Raw genomic sequence first — 22,648 nt, 5'->3', positions numbered from 1 at the left:
TCTTTCCTGCTAAAAAATGGACTCTTCCTCACTTGCTCCAGAGCTGATTAACATCATTCCCAGGTAGCCTAACCTGTAAGTCTATACCTAACCCATATTGTCTGGAAGGACTGTTTTTCCTGCATCCATGCTGGAATAGAAGGCTCTTTCTCTAGATAGTTCTTGGGCACCATTACTTCAGGAGACTTTTTATGCCATTGAGAAGTACGTGTCTGCTCTTCTGGGAAGAGAGAACGTCATAAAGGAACAGTCCAGCAGATGATTCTTACCGGAATACTTTTTTCTCATGCCAACTTTGGACCTTGATGCTGTACCCCTTTAAGCATACCTGGTTCTCACCATCAGTGGGAGAATTGCCAGGACATTGGTTCCCATTGTACTTTGTTGTAAGTACACGATTTGCTAGTATGTCTTCTGAAGATCTGTACTTCTCTCTGTCTATCTTCAGTACCCAGTGTGCCTCGAAATTTGTAAGTGTTTGGAAAATAAACCACACCTTTCTTTCCTTTTCACAAATAAAACCAGTCTACAAGTAATTCATTTTATACAAATCTAGATGCTGCTATATTTTTCATTTTTGGTTCTTTGTTCTCAAAAATGCTATCAGGTGACCTGCCTCCAGTGCTCTGAAAGAATCGTATATTTTCAAGCTGACTTTTGGGATGTAAATACTACTGCCAAATCACCCAGGATTTTAAAGAATGCATTTGATGTGGAATTTGGACAAATATTAAAAATTGTTTTGTTTGTTTTTCTGAGTAATTTTGCACCAAAGTGTTTTGATTGTGGAAGACAAGATTTAGTGGGTATAGCCCCACAATAAAATAACGCTTAACATTCCCCATCATAATTGCCTGTTTGTCTTCCTTTCTGGTCTTTAAAGTCCATTAGGACAAGAATGAACCCCACTTAACAGGGTTCTCCCTGAATAACATAATACATGGCAGAGAAGCCTTCAATAAATATTTGTATAAGAATGAAAATTGAATAATGTGTCAGTTGTGGTGTTTTATTGCTGTTTTGGGAGAGTGTTGTTACCATGGTGTCCTTAGAGAATATGGTAGACCCTGAGGCCGTTTTTGCTGAATGACTTAATGGAAAAGATTAGACTTTTAAATTTTGTTCTGTTTATTTATGTTTTAATTTTCGAGTGAGCCTGTAGAGGCCAAGATAGGGCTCAAAGTTTAGAAAGTTCTAATTTTCAGAACTACTAACTACTCAATTAGCTGTCAAGGGGAACAGTGAGCTTTATGATTGCAGTAGTTCCCCAAAGCCTGGCAAACAACAACTAGAAGTGGCCTGGAATGCTGCGGCTTGTAGCTCTCCCATTAATTAGTCAGGAGTGTGGGCTAAGGGGCGTATGAGATGGAACTCATACAATTTCTTCTAACCTCACAGTTGAAGAGTTTCTGAATAAGAGAGGAAACAACCAAGGTACTTCAAATACTTCACTGATTAGTGAACTGTTTCTTGGCTGATTCTGGAATGTATGAGTATTTTGTGTAAACTGAATGTCTTTTCAGCATTGGTAATAATTTTCTGATCTTCCATTTTCACATGATCTCTAACTGCCAATTCTTTCAATAAATACCTGGAAGTTGTTTGGTTGTAATCACTGCAACAATTTCCTGTTTTGTAATTCATTAAAATTTGACTTTTACAATTGTTAAGTCAACAGGAGTCACTGTGCACTTGCCCCCCCCCCATGTCATACTATGAGAATTAATGGTAGAACTAGTCTTCAAACAGCACTTTATACTTTGTGTGTCCGTGTGGGTGCAAACTGCTAAAATCTTTACTTAGTATAGAGTTCATCTTCTGTATATAAAGATAATTGAAAATGAATCTTAATGAAGAATGGGATGGGAGAAGGAGTAGGAGGTGGGACAGTTTGGGGTGGGAGGGCTGGTATGGGGGGGAAGAACAGCTATAATCCAAAAGTTGTGCTTTTGAAATTTATATTTTAAAAGTTTTCTGTTAAAAAATAAAATTTGAATTTGAAAATAAATGGTTCACCCAGAAAATTAGAGCTATTCCTTGGAACTGACTTAGGAATTTGGTTTCTGAGGAAAGATATGGTGCCCTTGGATGGATTCTATACAATACCAGTTTACTGAAATTTACCTTGTTCTCTTTTGTTGCCATCTAATGGCTTTTGCTTACACTGTAAACTTGGCAGTAAATGCACATGGTTAGTTTTCCACTTATGTAGCTGAACAAAGACATAACTGGAGTTATGTTCTTTTTCAATATTTCTGGAATGTAATATTTCCATATATATGGCTTATCATGAAATCATCTGACATCATGCAAGGTACTCCTTTCTGAAATGGCAAATAATTTTAATGGACTAGATTTAGATGACCAAAATTTTTATTAATATATTCCACACTGTGTATGTATATAAATATTAACATATACTGTATCAATCTAAAATGTTCATTATAAAACATAAAATACATTTAATATTTGATTTATGTATGTCACAAAATTGTACCCTATCAAAATGTTTCATAATAATATGTTCTGTAAAATATGCTTCATTATTATGATTTTTGGCCAAATCAATATTAGATTCTCTGTTTACCAGGAATAATATTTATTTATTTATTTATTTATTTTGACAGGCAGAGTTTACAGTGAGAGAGAGACAGAGAGAAAGGTCTTCCTTTTGCCGTTGGTTCACCCTCCAATGGCCGCCGTGGCCAGCACGCTGCAGCCGGCGCACCACGCTGATCCAATGGCAGGAGCCAGGTACTTATCCTGGTCTCCCATGGGGTGCAGGGCCCAAGCACTTGGGCCATCCTCCACTGCACTCCCTGGCCACAGCAGAGAGCTGGCCTGGAAGAGGGGCAACCGGGACAGAATCCGGCGCCCCAACTGGGACTAGAACCCGGTGTGCTGGCGCCGCAAGGCGGAGGATTAGCCTAGTGAGCTGCGGCGCTGGCCACCAGGAAATAATTTTTAAATATGAGCATTTAGCATAGTAGTTAAGATACTCACATTACCTATCAGAGTACCTGGACTTGATATGCAACTCCTTATCCTGATTTCAGCTCCCTGCTAATGGGACCATGGGAAAAAATGGTGATGGTTCAAGTAACTGGGTTCTTCCTACCCAGGTGGGAGATGTGGTCGAGTTCTGAGCTCCTTGCTTCAGCCTGGAACAACCTCAGCTATTGTGGCATTTGGGGAATGGAAACTGTCTCTCTGCCACTCAAATAATAAATTAAAAATTTTTAAAAATAGTAATGCTCACGACTGAAAAATTTTAACATTTGGAAACAGAATTTCCCAAAGTGTTTAAAATTCTTTCAAATAAAGCATTCCGTAGGTTTTGACACAATTTGTTTAAAAGTATGCAAGTGCCACAGCTTTAGAAGAATTTAGAAGAGTAAGTGGTTGGTATTAGGAATGATGACAATTTAATAGACAGATTTTAACTGAAACATTTGTCTCATTGATGAACAAGATTAAAAAGTGACTATCATTTTGATGGATCCAATTTGAAGCATCTGTTTTGAAAAGCTTTGTTATCTCTTAATGGGGCTGACAATGCTCACACTCAGAGCAAATATAAGCTTTGCCATTTTCTTATGTTTGCATCATTTCTATTTGCAAATTCTGTTTTCTTTACAAGTATATTTATTAAACCTCATTGGTTGTGAAGCTTAGCTAGATGTAATCAGAAAAGGTGTTCATGTACATTTCTGCAGGAGTATGTTTTGTGGAATATACTGTGTCCTAAGCATCATGTAGGTCCTTATTAGCATAAGGTGAATGTCTGATACTGGAACTGGGAGAGGGCATCAGTGTCACTTGGATTAAATAAGAATAGAGATTATTTTTGCACTTAATATTACAGATACAAATATTCCAGTATTCCAGTGATCATCTGTTCCTCACGTTTGTTATAGACAGAGTAGCACTCAATATTAACAACTCTTGTTACAGTATGGTACAATTATAGAGAGATGTGGATGAAGTCTTAAATAGCTTTGCATTCCTCATGATAACAGATGAGAGTGTCTATATTGCTCCTTTTTTCACGTCTTATAATTTTTAAATCTTTTAAACTTCAGTATCATCTTTATTCTTCATAGCAGTCCTGTGGATTTTGGTATAAGTCACCACATAATCATTCTTATTTTCAGATGAAGAAATTAAGGCTTATGAGATGTGCTCAAAGTTACATAAATTATACATAACAAAACTGAGAATTAAAGGGCAATGTCTCCTTTGCTAGACTAACTCTGTCTCCTTGACATGGTTTATGTAAAATAAGTACTCAAATATTTGCTAGGTATATTATAAATCAAAACAGTAGAAAAAGGTTTAAGTGACCCCCTACATTGTCAAGAAATAGTCAAATAATGGATAACTGAAGTTCCAAAACATTCCATGCTATTTTTAAATTGGTTAACATCACTAGGTATGTCTCATTGGCTGCTTGATAAAATGAGTGGGAAATTGAAGAAGGGGGATTTTGAGAACATTTGGCACCCTAATGGTAGTTTTGAAGAAGTAAATAAGTAATTATTGAATCATAGTAGTTTTCTAAACTTAAGTGCTGGGGTTTGAAAGTTCTTCAAATTTTAGGAAATCCTTTATTTGTTGCTATAGAAATTGGCATAAATTAATGGAAATTTAAGTTACCCAATCTATGTAAGCCTCTAGCTAGGCTACAAAGAAAAAAAAGAAAATTCAAATAAATAAAATTAGAGGTAAAAAAGGAGACATTACAACTTACACCACTGAAATACAGAGGTTCATAAGAAACTACTACTATTAATATGAAGAACTATATGCTAATAAACTGGAAAATCTCAAATTTATGAATTTCTGGATTCATATATTAAGATTAAATCAAGAAGATAGAGAACCTAAACAGACCAATAATAAGCAATGAGATTGAAGCAGTAATCAAAAGTCTTCCATCAAGGAAGAATCCAGGACCTGATGGCTTCACTACTGAGTTCTATAAAACATTTGAAGTAACTCCAGTATTCTTCAAACTGTTTGAAAATATTGGATGGAAGTCTGCCAAATTCTCTTTATAAGTCCAGCATTACTTTTATACCAAAACATGGTCATGAAAGAAAACTACAGACCTATATCCTTAAAGACCATAGATGCAAAGATTGTCAACAAAATACTAGCAAATCAAATCCAAAAACACATAAAAGATCATACATCACAATCAAATGGGATTTATACCAGAAGTGCAAGGGTGGTTCAGCATTCACAGGTCAATAAATGTCATAAATCACAGCAATATAATGAAGAACAAAAATCATCTGGTCATCTCATTTGATGCAGAGAAGGCATTTGATAAGATTCAACACACCTTCATGATGAAAACCCTCCACAAATTAGAAATAACATTTCTCAAAAGTATAAAGGCTGTATATCACAAACCAAAAGCCAATATACCAAATAGGGGAAAACTGAAAGCATTTTCCCTCAGAAAATGTGGTATAAAGGCTGGCGCTGCGGCTCAGTAGGCTAATCCTCCGACTGCGGTGCTGGCACACCAGGTTCTAGTCCCAGTCGGGGCGCCGGATTCTGTCCCGGTTGCCCCTCTTCCAGGCCAGCTCTCTGCTGTGGCCCTGGAGTGCAGTGGAGGATGGCCAAGTGCTTGGGCCCTGCACCCGCATGGGAGACCAGGAGAAGCACCTGGCTCCTGGCTTCAGATCAGTGTGGTGTGCCAGCTGCAGCGCGCTGGCCGCAGCGGCCATTGGAGGGTGAACCAACAGTAAAGGAAGACCTTTCTCTCTGTTTCTACCTCTCCCACTGTCCACTCTGCCTGTCAAAAAAAAAAAAAAAAAAGAAGAAAATGTGGTATATTTAAATTTACACAATGGAATATTATTTAGCTATAAAAAAGAATGTAATTCTACCATTTGTAGCAAAATGAATGCAACTGGAGGACATGATATTGACTGAAATAAGCAAGGCCCAGAAAGACTAATACCCCACATTCTCCCTTTTATGTGGGAGCTAAAATTTAAAAAACAACAAACAAGAAATGCCTGTGTTTATCAGTATTGCTGCAAGTATAGTTTTGTGGAACTTTGTTTTATACATTGGTCAAACCAATGGTTAATAATGTTACACTGTTATAGTTTTAATGATCTGCAATTACTTGAAAATATATATGACTGAAAAGGTCATTTTTCCATTCAGTTATTATTTATAGCCATTGTTTCTATTCCCACAAAACTAGGGTCTTTTTAATTTTTACTTGTTAAACTTATTCACTGAAGTATTAAGGCTTTTTACTGTGATATGAATTTAAAATATTTTATCTCAAAAACTAAAAAGAATAGGGAGAGGGAAGGATGGAGGGTGTGAGGAAGGGAATATCACTACATTCTTAGAATTGTATCTACAGGGGCTGATGCTGTGGCACGGCAGGTGAAAGCCCTGGCTTGCAGTGCTGGCATTCCATATGGGCACCAGTTCGAGTACTGTCTGCTACGCTTCAGACCCAGCTCCCAGCTGATGCACTTGGCAAAGCAGCAGAGGATGCCCCAAGTACTTAGGCCCTTGCACCCATGTGGAAAACCCGGAAGAAGCTGGCTCTTGGCTTTGGATCAGCTCAGCTCTGACTGTTGTGGCTAGTTGGCGAGTAAACCAGTGGATGGAAGACCTCTGTCTTTCTCTGACTCTACCTCTCTCTCTGTAACTCTGTCTTTCAAATAAATAAAATAAATCTTAAAAAATTAGAATTATATCTACAAATTACATTGAATTTCTTAAAAACTAATTAAAACTTAGGATTAAAAAATTATCCTATCTATGAAAGACAATTTCAGAGACTGACATTTATGTAAATGAAAACACACTGAAAAAATATTTGGCTACATTTCAAGTTGGGTAATGTAGCCAAAGCTTCAACTCCGTAATCATTGGTAATGTCAGAGATCATGTAAGAATTATTTTGCCGTACCAGGAGAAATGACAGATACCCTGAGAACATTCAAGTCAAGAAAATGACAGGGTACAGTGGGTGGTTCCCCAGTGAATGCCTCTTTCCCACAAGTTGTAGTCAGGCACAGCTTTGCCCAGCCTTTTATTGCAGCTCTTCCCTTCTTTTGATAGGGTAATTTCAGGTTCTAAAAGACACCAAGTTATTTCAGGGTGTGAAAACTGCAGAAGGAAATCAAATGAAATTTTAAAAGGAAAGATAATGGCGTCAATTTAATGTATCAAAAATGATACATAAATGGATAGTTTCCTTAGTACCTTCACAGGGCTTGAGATTAAAAAAAAAGACACACACAGAGTTGGATTTTAAGATTATCTCAAATATGTAAATAAGTCCTATGTACATATTTAGAATTATTTACCTGGCTTTATCACTATTAAATGAGAAGACTATAGATGTAAGGATGGCAGTTAAGAAGCATGAAGGGGAGTTTTAGAACTTCCGGGTTAACCTGAATTGACAAATCAGGCTACAGATATGGGGAGGAAATTTTCTGAAGTAATACCAGAGTTAGAATTTGGGACTCTGATGTCTTGGCATTTTCATAATCTATTAACTAATAAATTTCTAATCACTTCTTAATTTCTTATGTTACTGTTGAAATGGAGCATGGTGTTTGCTTCTCTTTATTTTGCATCCTTTAAAAAAATTACTTCTTTGTTTATTTGAAAGGCAATGTGACAGACAGAGAGAGACAGAGAGAGGTTTTCCATATGCTGATTCACTGCCCCAGTAACCACAACAGCCAGATCTGGGGCAGACCAAAGTCAGGAGCCAGGAACTCCATCGATATTTCCCATGTGGATGGCAGGGGCCCAAGCTCTTGGGCCATCTTCCCATACCTTCTGAGGTGCATTAGCAGGGAACTGAATAGGAAGCAGAGTAACCAAAACTCAGATATGGGATGCCAGTGTCACAGCAGCAGCTTAACCAACTGTGCCACAGTGCCAGCCTCCTATTGTGCATTTTTAAATTTATGTATACAGTAATTAATTTCCTCCTAGTGCCAGACTGTTTCCTAGGTACTAAATAAGCAAAAGTGCAGTACTCACAGTGCCTATGCTTCTATGAAGAGAACAACCTCACAGGTGGTTGTGAAAATTATGTGACTTAATATACATAAAAATGATCAGTGAGAGGAAGTCTGGTAATATTTCTGTTTTATATATGAGGAATCTGAAAGTACAGAGAGAACAAGAAACTTGCTCAGGATCACACAGCCAATAAGTGGTAGAGCTGGATTCTGTCTCACAGCCCAAGCCCAAGGGTAATATCTGTTACCTCTTCCCTGAATAAAACACTCTCGGCAACATTGGCAAAAAGTCTGAAATAGCCAAGGCACAGAGGTTCCTGAACAATGGAGAAACAACCATCAGGGTTGCTAGATTTAGTCTTGGGCAGCATTTTAGACCTGACTCTTGAGTCACGTAATCTTCCAAAACTAAGCAATTTAAGTTGCATTTCATGGAGTTACTAATACTAGACTATTTTGATCTACAAAATAGCAGATCTGTATAGTGTAGTGCAGATGCTCCTCCACTTCATTTTTCAGAAAAGATTAATTTTGGGCTGGTACTGTGGCATACTGCCAGCATCCCACAGGGGCACTGATTCAAGTCCTGGCTGCTCCATTTCCAGTCCAGCTTCCTGCTAATATGCCTGAGAAGACAGCAAAAAGTAGCCCAGGTGTTTAGCCCCCTTCACCCATGTGCTGGACCCAAAGGAAGCTCCTGGCTTCTGGCTTTGGATTTGCCTGTCTCTAGCCATGTGTCTCTCTCTAACTCTACCTTTCAAATAAATAAGACTTTAATAAAAATGTATTTATTTGAATGACAGAGTTACAGAGAGAGAGAGGGACACACACACACACACACAGACACACACAGACCCTCCACCTCTTGGTCCACTCCCCAAATGGCTGTAATGGCCATGGTTGCACTAGGCTGGAGCCAGGGGCCAAAAGCTTCATCCAGGTCTTCCATGTGGGTGACAGGGACCTAAGCACTCGAGACCATCCTCTGCCACCATCCCAGGCCATGTGAAGGGAATGGGATCAGAAGCAGAGAACAGGAACCAGAGCCTATCTGGAATGCCAGTGTCACAGGAGTCAGCTCTGCCACAATGCAGGCTCCATTCCACTTAATTTGTGTCATGAGAAATTCATCATAAATTGAAAATGTCTTAATTCAAAAATGCACCTAATACACCTCATCTACCATTGCAACTTACCAACAGTGCACTGCCTTGTGAACAGGTGGCAGATTAGGAGCAAGGCTGACAGGGAGCTTTGGCTCCTGCTGCTGCCCAGCATCATGAGAAAGTGTCCTGCAGCATTTACTAGCCCCAAAAGGTCTAAATTTGTAAGGACAGTTTCCATTGAATGTGTATCACTGTCACACAGCTGTAAAGTGAAAAAAAATTGTAAATCCACCCCCATCTTAAGCCAGGGATTGTCTGTATAATAAAAATGAATTTTATTAGCATTTCCACATAATGCACCCTCTAACATTCAGTGTTCCTCATCCTGTGTGGGGGCTTTAGCAGAAACAGGAGTAGTGAGCTGAGCTTTTGCTAGTGAAGATATTCTGAGCTAGAGGCAGATAGATGGATTCTGGGATATCACGACTAAGATAGAAGCCAGATGTGCATGTTTGTAGCCCAGAGTAACTGCCCTGTGCTGAACTATTGAGTGAGTAGTGAATCCCAGGACACAGATCCAGCCTTTTTGGATTCTAAAGCCACATATCCTTAACTCCACCCCTCTGTAGGGTTTGAATTCAGAGTCAGATGCAACAAGGTAATTTTACCTCAAAGTTTAGTTCAGCACCTAGTTCCTCTAAACTCGATGTTGGCAAACTATAGGTGTGTTTTGCAAATAAAATTTTATTGGTACATTGCCTGGCTCATTCATTTATGTATTCCCTATGCACCTGTTACATCACAGAGGTAGGGTGTAGTATTTTTGACCAAGGTCTTCCAGCCTGGAAATCTAAAATATTTAGTATTTGGCCTTTAAGAAAGAACTGTGCTAGCCTCTGTAGACAGGTAAAGTAGCATCCATTAGATTAGATCAAGAGTCTGCAAATATAGCCCATGGGACCAAACCCAACCCACTGTCTGCTTTTTGTAAGTAACAGTTTTATTGAAACATAGCTGGCCCTTTGTTGATTTGTTTGTGCTGTCTTTGACTTTTTTCTATTGCACTTACAGTCGGTAGTAGCCACAGACCTTAACGACCTTCAGAGCCTAAAAAATATTTGCCCTCTGGATTTTCTAGAAAATACTTACCAGCCCTGCATTTGATCATGGACTCTCAAAATGTTTAAACATTTGAGGGTATTTTTTTCTAGTTTCCTTGCTTTATAGATGAGAAAACTAGGACCTGGTAAAATCTTGCCTGAAGTTCTAAAGATACTTTGTTCACAATTAAGTCAATTAATGTCAATTAATCCACACCCTAAGATCTTCTGTGCTGAACTCTCTCCTTGTAAAAATTCAGCAAAACAAATTTTTTGCTTGCCTCCTGTACCTGACACCATCATTCTGGATTGTGAGATGTCTGTCTAGAAGCTAGGTCATCTGAGTTCAAATCCTGTACCTGTTTCTTTCTAGTTATTTTTTAGTGTTAGCATTGAAATGTAATGAAGTCATATTAGTGAAAAAAGGTGGAGAGATATTTAATAACCCAGTTGTTTTAGTTCTCTTATGAACAAAACGTCCTTATAAACAGGTAAATTGACCAAAAAAGGGATTTTGTTTCATTCTATAGAATTCTTTCATCACTTGTTATTATAGTTTCCTAATGTGACTCTTCTCTGAGTGGAAAAACATGAGTTCACAGTGTGATGGGCAGAGGAGAATTCTGCTTCTGCCAAGCCAGCAGCTCTGGTGGCTTAGGTGAGAGCTACTTTTCCTCTCTGAGCTGAACCTTCATTTCCTCGTTGGTGAAAGCTTTATTGGGAGGATTGAATGAAGGAACTTCAGTAAAATGCCTCAAATTGAGGTAGTTGCTATAAGAATGTTAGTTTTTTTTTTTTTACAGAAGATCAATTTAGCGTATATTAAGTAAAGATTTCCACATTTTGCTCCCACACAGAAACACAAAGTGTAAAATACTATTTGAGTACTATTTATAGCATTAATTAAACACCTAAGAGTAATTGTGTATTAATTACAGAGTTCAACCAATAGTTTTAAGTAGCATATAAAATGCAACTTTTGTATTGTTGTGGCTCCCCCCGCCAACCTCCCTCCCTCCCGTGGCCCTCCCCTCTCTCATTCCCTCTCCCATCCCGCCCTTCATCACGTTTCATTTTCAATTACCTTCATATACTGAAGATCAACTTAGTATATACTAAGCAAGGATTTCAACAGGCTGCACTCACACAATCGAACCAGGTATAGGGTATTGTTCGACTAGTAGTGTTGTTTTTGAGTTTCATAGTTAAACACATTAAGGACAGAGATCCTACGTGGGGAGCATGAACCCAGTGACTCCCGTTGTTGATTTAACAATTGGCACTCTTATTTATGATGTCAGCAATCACCCGAGACTCTTGCTATGAGCTGTCTAGGCTATGGAAGACCCTTGAGTTCACCGACTGAACTTGTTTAGTCAAGGCCGCACAGTGGAGGCTCCTTCCTCCCTTCAGAGAAAGGCACCTCTCTCCTTGATGGCCTGATCCTTCTGCTGGGGTCTTGTTCACCAGGATCTTTCATTTAGATTGTTTTTTGCCACCGTGTCATGGCTTCCCATGCCTGTGAGACTCTCATGGACCTTTTAGTCGGATCCGAATGTCCCAAGGGTTGATTCTGAGGCAGGAGTGCTGTTTTGGGCGTTTGTCATTCTAGGAGTCTGCTGTGTGTCCTGCTTCCCCCGCAGGATCAAAGAATGTTAGTTTTTTTTTTCCTTGCCTTTCATTCTGAGTGTTCTGTTACATTTGTTTGGTGACCAACAATGCTAACCATTGGAAAGTTTGTTATCCTCCTTTTCTAGAATAATTCTCAGAATGTAACCTCTCAAGATGAAATTTTTGTTTTAGTTGGCAAAGGGTGTTTTCATCTTGGGCTTAGGGCTGAACAAAGATTTCACTTTGCCTTTCCTCCCATTTTTTTTGATTGCAGTATAAAGAAGAGGGCAGAAAGGTAACCAGTTACTGCCATGAGACAATGCCAGGATGGGTGCATGATGTGCTGGGCCGAAACTGGGCTTGTTTTGTTGGAAAGAAGGTGGGAACCACCTCTGAGAATGTGAACACGAACATGGCACACTTTGGAAGTCCCCAGGAAAAGTGAGTTGTCACAAGTGAAGCATATATGCGGTGTGTTTTTTATAGTGTGCATAATCTCTGAGCATATTAATTCTTGGAAAATTTTGATTATGTAAAATTTGGCTTAGAAACATAAGTCAAGCTGTGTACAACTTTACTGGGAAAATATGCGGACTGATATAATGGAGAGAAGAAAATACTTTTTCCAAAGTACTCTAAAAGTAATGGATCATTAATGAATTTTAATAAATTTATGTTAAGGATCTCACAATTGCAAATTCCCAATAAAGAAAAATTATTAATTGCCTTGCAACAGTATGTTGCACAGTACTTGTAAATAACTTATCTTCCTGATGCAACAAGTATATTTTAAACAAGACATTAAGTAACTACAATTTATGCAGCAAGGGTTCCATGTCAAAGCATCAGAGACTGAGTGGCTCAAACAACACAAAGTTATTTTCTTACACTTTGGAGGCCAGAAGGTATCCTCTTTTTGCCCTGAGGCCATGCTCCTTGGCTTGTCCATGGCCATTCTCTTAGTGTTTTCTAACTGTATCTTAATTTCTTATTAGAAGGAGACCAGTTATGTTGTTTTAAGGCCTTACAGGTATTATTTTATTTGATGTTAGTTACTTCTCTTCGATTCAGTCAGATGCTGAGTTACTGGGGTTATTACTTCAACATATGGATTTTGGGGGATGACAATTCAGCCTGTGGCATGCACTTAATGTCCTTGTTAAACAAAGCCTACTGTAGAGTAGCTGAGCCACATGAACAAGACTTCAGACTTCATTAGTTTGGGAAGGAAAAGTTAAACAGTTATTACCTTTTCTGTTTTATTTAGTTGTAATTGCTACTGCTTCGCAGAAATGCGGAGCATGATGCAAACTAATTCATCTCTACACTTTAAGTTCAGGTTTTGAACAGCTTTTGTTTCATTTGGCTTAGTTCTTGGGCAGTGCATTTTCACCTAAGCTGTTCACTTTCACCCTGTCATTTAGGATATCCTGACCAACGTTCTCTCAGTGAGTGAACAAATTCCTCCCCCTGTGCTCTGAACTTGCACTGCCTCCCTGTAAAATGGGCATTTGGTACTAAATTACCTTCAAAGTCTCTTTCAGCTCTTAATGATCAGTAATTCCATAGCAAGGTGCATTATTTTTAATCTACTTGTATCTTAAATACAAAGAATCATAGTGTTTAAGTCCCACCGTGGAATCTTGTTATTACTGTAATGGCACTGATCTAGCATGTGAGGTTTTCTGAGTGTTATGATACCATCTAAAGTAAGGGAAGTAGGACTTAACTACTGCTTCTCAGTGAGTCAGTGAAAAAGTGACTGTAACCACTGGAAAATGTTTCAGAAAGTTTTCATTTGCAATTGGAAATTTACTCTTGTGCCTAAACAAACAGCTGGGCAACTGTAACTTGTTTTTGTTCTTGTATTAGTATTGTCAGAAATAAGATGCAAGCAGTTTTCTCATCTGTTTAAGAAAGCTGCCTTTCTAGTTTCACACTCAGCTACAAGTAAGGGAGAACTGAAAACACGAAAATATTATTGACGTGCTTGTATATTTTTCTTGTTTTTTTTTTTTTTTTTTCATGGCTTTCAGATTCTTTGACTTGATCAGAGTTCCTTTCTACAAATTTGAGAGTTAAAAAAGAAAAGTTCATAGTATGCCTGAAATGATAGTCATGTTAGATATATCTTGCTTTGCAGAATTGAATGTTCATGGTTATCTTGGACCGTGAGTTGCACTTAAACTATATAATCTTATTCTGTAATCCCAGCACCTGACACATAGGTGTGATAATGTTTTATTTAAGTAAATAATTAACTCACTCAATTTTTTACTTTGTAAACATCCTCTTTGTGTGTTAGAATTATTTACTTATGTATTTAAGCATTTGGCATAAGGTAAACTTGTGCTTCTCACATCTTTTGAAATTTGTTTATGAAGAGTTACATAGAGGGACAGAGAGAGAGATCTTCCATCTGCTGGTTAACTCCTCAGATTGCTGCAAAGGCAAGTGTTGGGTCAGGCTAAGCCAGGAGGTAGGAACTTCATGCTGGTCTCCCACGTGGGTGGTAAGGGCCCAAGTACTTGGGGGCATCTGCTGCTGCTTTTCCCAGACATTAGCAGGAAGCTGGATCAGAATTGGAGCAGCCAGGACTCTAATCATTGCCCATATGGGATACTGACTTGCTGGCACTGGCTTTACCTGCTGTGCCACAGTGCAGTTCCCTGCTGCTCACATCTTAATGTAGCTGTGAGACACCTGGTAGTCTTGTTACAAATGCAGATTCTGATTCAGGTGGTCTAAGCTGGGCACTTAAGAGTCTGCATTTCTATAAATCTCCCAGGTGCTGCTGCTGGTGTGGTTTAAGAACCGAAGTTTGAGTAAAAATGATATAAATCAAACATCCATGTGGGATGCTTTTTGTATCATGTAGTTACAGTAATTGCATGCTATATATACATTGGGTACAGTTTTTAATGTCTTCATCTCTTTTTATTTTAAGATTTATTTATTTATTTGGGAGGCAGAGTTACAGAGAGAGGGAGAGAGAGACAGACAAAGAGAAGTCTTTTATCCGCTGGAAAACGCCCTAGATGGCTGCAACAGTTAGGGTTGGGCCAATCTGAAGCCAGGATCCTGGGGCTTCTTCTGGGTCTCCCACGTGGGTTCAGGGGCCCAAGAAAACATGGGCCATCCTCTGCTGCTTTCCCAGGCACAAAGACAGGGAGCTGGATCAGAAGTGGAGCAGTCAGGACTCAAACTGGTGCCCATGTGGGATACTGGCACTGCAGGCAGCAGCTTTACCTGCTATGCCATGGTTCCAGCCCCTGTCTTTTCTTCATATTTTTGTCTTCTTCAAAGGTTATAAAATTGCAATGTATGAATTGTAAGAACTGGGAAATATTGGTTATCTCATACCATCCATCAGAGATAACCGTGATTGGCATTTTTAAAATGTATTTATAGTATACAATCAATATTACAAAAGTAATTATTCTGTATAATCTTTGATTTTCTTTTTTAATTAATACAGTGTGAACACTCTTCCACATCACTAAATAATCTTTTAGACATTCTCACAGAATATGAACTTTCTACAGCAAATTAAATTCCATTTTAATTTAATCAGTCCCTTATCATAGAACATTTATTAGGTTGTTTACAACTTATAACTAGGATAAAAGCATCTCATTGAATATCCTTATATCTACATCTTGGTTAACTTGTATTTTTATTTTCAAAGGGGGGCATTATGATTCCACACTGTTGAAACATTTTGCCAGTCACTTACCTGGAAGATCATACCACTTTCCAATTAAACAGAAGAGTGTGAGTGACTATATTAACCCATTATGTCCTATCATCCTCTAAATAGGACAGCTATACTTATGTTTAGCAATCCATGTACTGCGTATGGCACTTTGAAGTAAATTTTATTTTGTTGAAATATTTGCAGAACTGAAAACTTGGGACTTAATAGGATAATGGAATCTATTTACATCGGTAAAGACTATATCTGAAAGTATCTCACCTTTGTTGGCAGGTACGCTAATAGACTTTACAAATATGACCACAGCTTTGTGAAAGCTATCAATACCATTCAAAAGTCTTGGACTGCAACGACATATACGGAATATGAGACTCTTACCCTCAGAGATTTGATGAGGAAAAGTGGTGGTCACAATCAGAGAATCTCAAGGTAATAAAGCACATATCTCTAGTGCCGCTAAGAATATTGGTGTTGAATGTCATTTACCCTTCCACCAGGACCTGCTTAGTTTGCCACTGTTTTATTGGTCATCTCAACTTAAACTTTTTATGTTATTTTTTTGGACCATCTCCCTTTCCTATTGATAACATTCTATTTTTCTTCAAGTCCTGCTTATGGATTTTGCTTTCAGCTGTGAAAGTCATTTCCATTACTCCCTTTTTATTTCCTATACAGTGGTTTAGGACTTTGTCATCTCTCTCCTGTGCTTTGGATTAGTGTCTTCTCTCTTATCGCTTTGGTCTCTTTCCTTTTCTGTCCCCATTCTTAGCTGCTCTGTGAAATTCTCCAAGCTTCTCTTCCTATGTACAGCAATGACTATCCTACAGCCTGTTGAATAATGTTTAGCTTGGTATCTGAAGCATCAAAATATGCCTTTAATTATACCTTGATCTACTTTCATACAATATGATGCATAATTATCAAAACATTCCATTTGCCTCCATTGATGCCAGTTTTCACTTCAAATACACTTTGAGTTGCATACAATAACTGTCAAGTTTGCCACCTATAAAATATGAAAATCTAAATCTTTTCTTTGTTTTAAAGTCTAGACATACAGCTACTACCTTGTGCAGAGGTGGTATTTCTCATCTTTAGCATACATACCCCATGGTGTTTTTCTTACTTTGGAAAATTATCTCATAATACTTGCATTTTTGTAGTCAGGAATTTGGGTAGATTTAAAAAAAATTTATTCAGCACTATAGCTGAATCTAGGAAAGAGTATATAATTCCCTAATATTTGTTAAATAACTAAGGCTATTCCTGTGATGCCATACCTTGCTTTGGGAGAATTTGATAATATAACTAAAAGATGGGTAACTGGAATCAATAATGAAGCTAGTGGGAATCAGTAAATTATGCAGGTGAGTTCTTTTCCTCTTAATATGTTAAAACATTTGACTTTCAGACAATACAATGGTCAGCTTCTTCATATTGGGAACTATAGGGATCATGGCTCAAATTGTTATTTGCACAGGCTGCTAATTGATTAATTACACAACTAAGGTGCAGCACTAACTTTTTCATCTGCAGACTAATAATCTTAATGCTGTGGCGTTTTTCAGTTATGAAACTGAGGAGTTTTTTTCCTGTCCAACTGAGAGTATCTTTCCATAATCCAAAAATATCCTATTGTATTTCTTAGAGGGTGTTTCTAGGAAACTGTGAGTCTTTTAGATGCTCTGTTTAAATGATTGGAAATGGGAGCATAGTGTTCCCTTCTCGGATTCACCAAGTGGAGTCCTAATAAGTTTGTGTGACACAGGAAGTTGAGACCTGTTTAGCAACAGTAATCTAAAGGAGCAGTTGGAAGAGATGTGTTGTTAGCATTTGAACCTGGGGAGACTGATGCTCCTGTCTACAAGATTTGAGCTCTGCCACGTTTCCAAGGCTCTCTTACAGGTCTCCTGTCTCCCCTACTAACCAGTTTTGTTTTAGGGAAGGTCTAGTTCTATCAAGGGATGCTTTTGTGACTAAAGTTCCATAGAATATTTACATTAAGGGCATAGAATTGAGATACAAAGGAAATATTGGAACATATAGTCTGGCCTCCAGATTTTTTTTTTTTTTTTTTATAGTAGAACCCATGATGGAGGCATGCTTTTCTTGTGTCTGCTTGAAAAGAGAATGTGTCCAGGGTTGCCCATTTACTGAGGATATTTGCTGAATTTTTTTTCTTTTTTTTGATAGCATGTTTGTGTATAAATTAGTTCTGTTGTAAGAATCCAGTGATTCAATAGAAATTCTCAAAGATTCTTACCTGAGATGTGTAGGGGAGTCTGTGAAACTGCCATAATTATAGATAAAATTTATTGTTTATGGGCATTTTCTAAGGGTAGAACTTTGACTGGATTCCTAAGGGACTGGGTTCAAACGATTAAGAGCTGGTAACATACAGTACTCTTAAAATGTTTTTAATTCTCACTTCCCCATCTCCCAAACTCCTCTTTCACTGTGTTCATTCTCATACCATGAAGCCTCAGTTCCTTCATTGTTTTTATTTTGGGTGTATGTTCATTGATGGGCAAATACCTTGCCTTATAAAATGTAAGGAAGAAGATATTTGATAATCACGTAAATGTTTGAACATCTTATTTAATCCTCTTAATGACATGGATGATGATGGTAGATATCATAATGGCTGCCCTTTATTAAGAACTTCTGAGAGATGGGCAGTGTTCTAAGTACTTATTAACCATTATTAAATTTAATTTTCATAATAACCCTTTAAGATAGTTATGGTTCTGGGCATTTTAATAGGAGTAAACTATAGTTGTATGATGTTAACCACTGTGTCAAAGGTCAAATAGCTAATGAGTGGTGAAGCCATTTGTAGCCGATCAATATGACTTTGAGCTGATACCTTGAATTACATTATGCTGTCAAATTTAAATTTCTCTTTTCTTCTGTGAATTACTTACCATATTACTTGGTGTATATAAGACAATAAGTTAAAATGTATGGATAGATTAAATTTTTTGGTCTTTCGGTGTGAACTCATAGAAACAATTTCCTTTAAAAATTTATTTGTTGCTTAGTTTTTATTCATAAATCTCAGAAGACATGTCCAAAGTTGTTTTCTTCTCCAACTCTGTAAAATCCGTGGTGCAGTTTTTATGTGCCTTAGTTATTCCTTAGACATTATCTAGGTTGTGTATTTTACACTATTATTTCCTCGTATTTATTACAGTGATTTTTGTCTATCAATATTGTCTTTATGTCTGTCAACATTGTCTTCCATATCATCAAAACACCGTATGTTTAACTCTAATTCATACGGATCTTCAACCAAAGTGCCTGGCTTAGGAAATATTTTTGTGAACAAATAGTTGATGCTTCATAGAATTTGCTGTCTAATCTATAAATTTTCAAGGTTAGGACTGCTATTCTCAAATGAATTGTTGGTTTTTTGTTCTTCCTTTTTGTTTCCTATCACTTCTGTCAGTTTCTCCTGTGTCATCTCTGAGAGAAGTATGTCAGTGATAGGACAACTCAAGAATCGGGGCAGAGGGCATGTTGTCCACTAAGAATCTTTTCCAGTTGTTAAATTGAAACCTAGTGATACTAACTGGGTAACCATATTAAAAATAGTGTGGTATGGCAATGCCAAATGGAACAAAAGTTCAAGTAGCTTATACTAGTATATAAAAAAAAATGCTACCATAGTGTAAGAAAAGTGCCCTAACCAAAGTTGAATTAACATAGAGAGAGAGAAAGAGGAAGTGAGTTTTTGTAGGGAGTTGGTGGGTAGAGGCTACTCTTTGAGTTTTTAAAAATGTTAGGGGGAAACTCCAAGGGGAGTTCTACATGCTGGCCAAAGTGGTAGACAAAAGGAGCAACAGCACAAAGACATGTCCTCTGCAGGCTCAGGGAGACTCCAAAGTCTCAGGTAGTTAGAGCTGGAGTGCTGGTGTGTGTGTGTGAAGTCTCTATACCAAGCTGCATGTAGAATGATTGTTTTTTCATTTCCAGAAAATGTGTGTTTTTCACAACTTGAAAATTTCCCTGGTGTCTTACTATATATCAAAGTATGTGTACTTTTATTTTGATTTCTCTGTAGTTAATGGAGCTAGTCTGCTTACTTTATACTCAGAATTTTTTCTTTGTCGGCTTCATTTCTTTATTATAAGTACATGATTACCAGCCCCACTATCTGCTTACTCAGACGTCACCAATGTCTGCGTTTTCTCTGTACTCTTTGTGTGCTCAACTTCTCATTACTCTTTTCATGGTCAAAAATCTGTCAAAAGTATGTAAAAGAATGTAGCTATTCTAGCATACTAAATATAGCATCACAGTGATATGAAAAATAAGTGCATTTTACAAGGAAAAATAATTGGATTTTGAAAATTAAATTAATGAAAGCCATTTGCACAACTGAACTTTATAGTTGACACAAGTACAATAGACATGTTGAAATACTTGGAATAAGTGCTCTTTGGGTCTAAAATCTAGATCCTAGCTACTACTGTAATGATGAACACCAGACAATTAGAGGTTAGAGAATCAATCTCAAAAGAAAGACTGTTAATATCTAATGTGTATTTCTATCCTAGGCCCAAACCTGCACCACTGACTGCTGAAGTACAACAAAAGAGTTTAGATTTGCCAGCATCTTGGGACTGGAGAAATGTTGGTGGTATCAATTTTGTTAGTCCTGTTCGAAACCAAGGTAAAAAAAAAATCACACACAAATAACACAAACAGAAAAGTATATATTTATTTTGAACTGTTTATTGAACTTAGATATGTGCCAGGCTCTGGGATGGATTTGGGGCTACCAATAGAGAATGGCTCTGACCTATTTTAATAAAGGAATCAAAAATAATATGATCTGTGAGTTCCCACTGCTTTGTTCCATATTCATTACAGACTTGGTAATAGATAATCTGTCCAACTGAGCTCAGCATTTCTTCATTTTCCTTCTCAATATATGTCGCAGGTAGCTAGTGACAATCAGAATGATATGTAAGTCAGTCATTTTTCTCCCAATAGGAGAGACCTCCTATAGAAATGAAGAATTGAATGCAATTAAACATGGCCTTTCTCCTGCAAAGGGTGTGCTGGAATCCTTTTTTTGCTACCTGTTCTTCCATTTCCCTCATTATTTAGTCTTTAATTACTACAGGAGCCCAGGAAATAGATCTTTAAAGCTTTTGTGGTGGATTTTTTTAGCTGCATAAAGACTTACCATTCACTTCACATCAGAATATGATCAATGATGATGAGTGTTAACCCAGCTTCCTGAGTAGTGGCCTGGGGACAGAGCTAAGTTTTACCAAAAGTATGACTGTAATTGTGTTTGATCGATCATTTAAAAAAAATTAGATTCCACATGAGTTTATTTAATGACACTTCCTCTGAAATCACTGGATATCAGATTTTATTGTTACTCTAAGTTTTAGAGAACAGTATCTTTCAGAAGCACTTATACAATACAGGTTGGTCATCTGCAATCCAAAAATCTGAAATCCAAAATACCATGAAATCTGAAACTTCTTGCGAGGATGCCTGAAAAATTTAGGATTTTCGAGCATTTCAAATTTCAAACTTTATCATTAGAGATATTGAGCTGGTAAAAATTTGTACAAATATTCCAAAATCTGAAAAACCCTAAAACCTGAAATATTTCTGGTTCAGCATTTTGGATAAGGGATGCTCAAACTAGATTCAAGTTTATTAATTCTGAGTTCACTTGGAAGATAATCATGCACATGACTTATTTGTTCCTATGAAATAGGTGTAGAGTTTGCTGTCGGGAAACATTCTGATTAATGTCTTCTGGGAGGATTATAAATTTATAATACCTGAAGAGAAGTTGTTCTTCTGTCATCCTAAAATCTGATGATGGCCTCTTCTGCTTCTCAGCATTTGTTACCTGCCCTTCAAGCTCCATCCTCATGAATTTTTGCAGTCTTTGAGCTGGTCTTCTGCCAAACAGCAGGATGCTCATCCTTCATCTGATACCAGGGATCTCATCTTTCAGCCTTTTATCAGCTATTCTGAGGCTCAGGAACTATAAAACATAGATCATGAAATCCTTCCCTGCCTACTGTTTCCTGGGAGAACTTCTTTGGAAAGCTGGGATTGGAAATGAGAGAGCTTTGAAGAAAATTGAGAAAATGAGTGGAGCATGAAATTGAAGCTTTGACATTAAGAGAGGATTACAATTTACCCTACCTAGCAAACAGATCTCCTATGCCTGTTTGGGAGAATTAAGAAAATAATGCATGTCATGTGTTGACTTGATGAATGAGGATGTGCACATGGTTAGTGCTCTTTAGTGAGCTACTAATGTATTGTTGTGTCTGTTAAGGTTACAGAACATCTAATAGAGGAAGGAAAGTCAAATTTCTTTTTTTATATTTTATTTTCATAATTAATTTTTATAAAGAGAACAGATTTCATGGATTTCATATATATATATCATATATATATCATTTCTTTCTTGTTTTTCTTTTAATTTTTGCAATAACATTTTCAGTTTAGCCATAATCATAAACTTAATCCTTCACTAAATAAAGAATTCAACAAGTAGAAAGTAGAAAGACTGTTGTTCTGCAGGAGTATAGACAAGGTATGTGAAGAGTAATCACATTTCAAGATGTCAATTTCCTTCATTTGCATTGCATTCATTACATTTATATTAGCAACATAGTCCCATTTATATTAGCAACCACAGTATTTGTCTTTTTAGGATTGGCTTTTTAGGATTGGCTCATTTCACTAAGGATAATAAGGATAATGGTCTCCAGTTGTATTCAGTTTCTTGCTAAAAACAGGATTTCATTCTTTTTTATGGCTAAGTAGTATTCTATCGCACACACGCACACACACACACACACACCCCTCACATTTTCTTTATCCAGTCATCAGTTGATGGACATTTGGGTTGATTCTGTATCTTTTTGAGCTGCTATAAACATGTGGGTATAGCTAACTCTTTGAAATGCTGATTTCATTTCCTTTGGAAAAACTCCCAGGAATGGGATGGCTGGGTCATTTGGTAGATAAATTTTCAGATTTCTGAGGAATCGCCACACTGTCTTCCATAATGGTTGTACTAGTTTACATCTCACCAGAAGTATT

General features: G+C 37.4%; 1 protein-coding gene across 1 annotated transcript in view; it reads left to right on the top strand.

The window, feature by feature from the left end:
- The window catches only part of CTSC (cathepsin C), a 48,347-nt gene that overhangs the window by 13,542 nt on the left and 12,157 nt on the right, over positions 1-22,648 (top strand). The window contains exons 3-5 of the mRNA XM_002708644.6: positions 12,116-12,282; positions 15,830-15,985; positions 20,116-20,231. Coding sequence (XP_002708690.1) covers positions 12,116-12,282; positions 15,830-15,985; positions 20,116-20,231 — 439 coding nt within the window. The remainder of the gene's footprint in view (positions 1-12,115; positions 12,283-15,829; positions 15,986-20,115; positions 20,232-22,648) is intronic.

The sequence above is a fragment of the Oryctolagus cuniculus genome, chromosome 1, assembly GCF_051225735.1.
Source record: "Oryctolagus cuniculus isolate XC-2025 breed Fujian yellow rabbit chromosome 1, ASM5122573v1, whole genome shotgun sequence".
Classification (NCBI taxonomy): domain Eukaryota; kingdom Metazoa; phylum Chordata; class Mammalia; order Lagomorpha; family Leporidae; genus Oryctolagus; species Oryctolagus cuniculus.
This window is presented reverse-complemented; position numbering and strand designations above follow the sequence as displayed.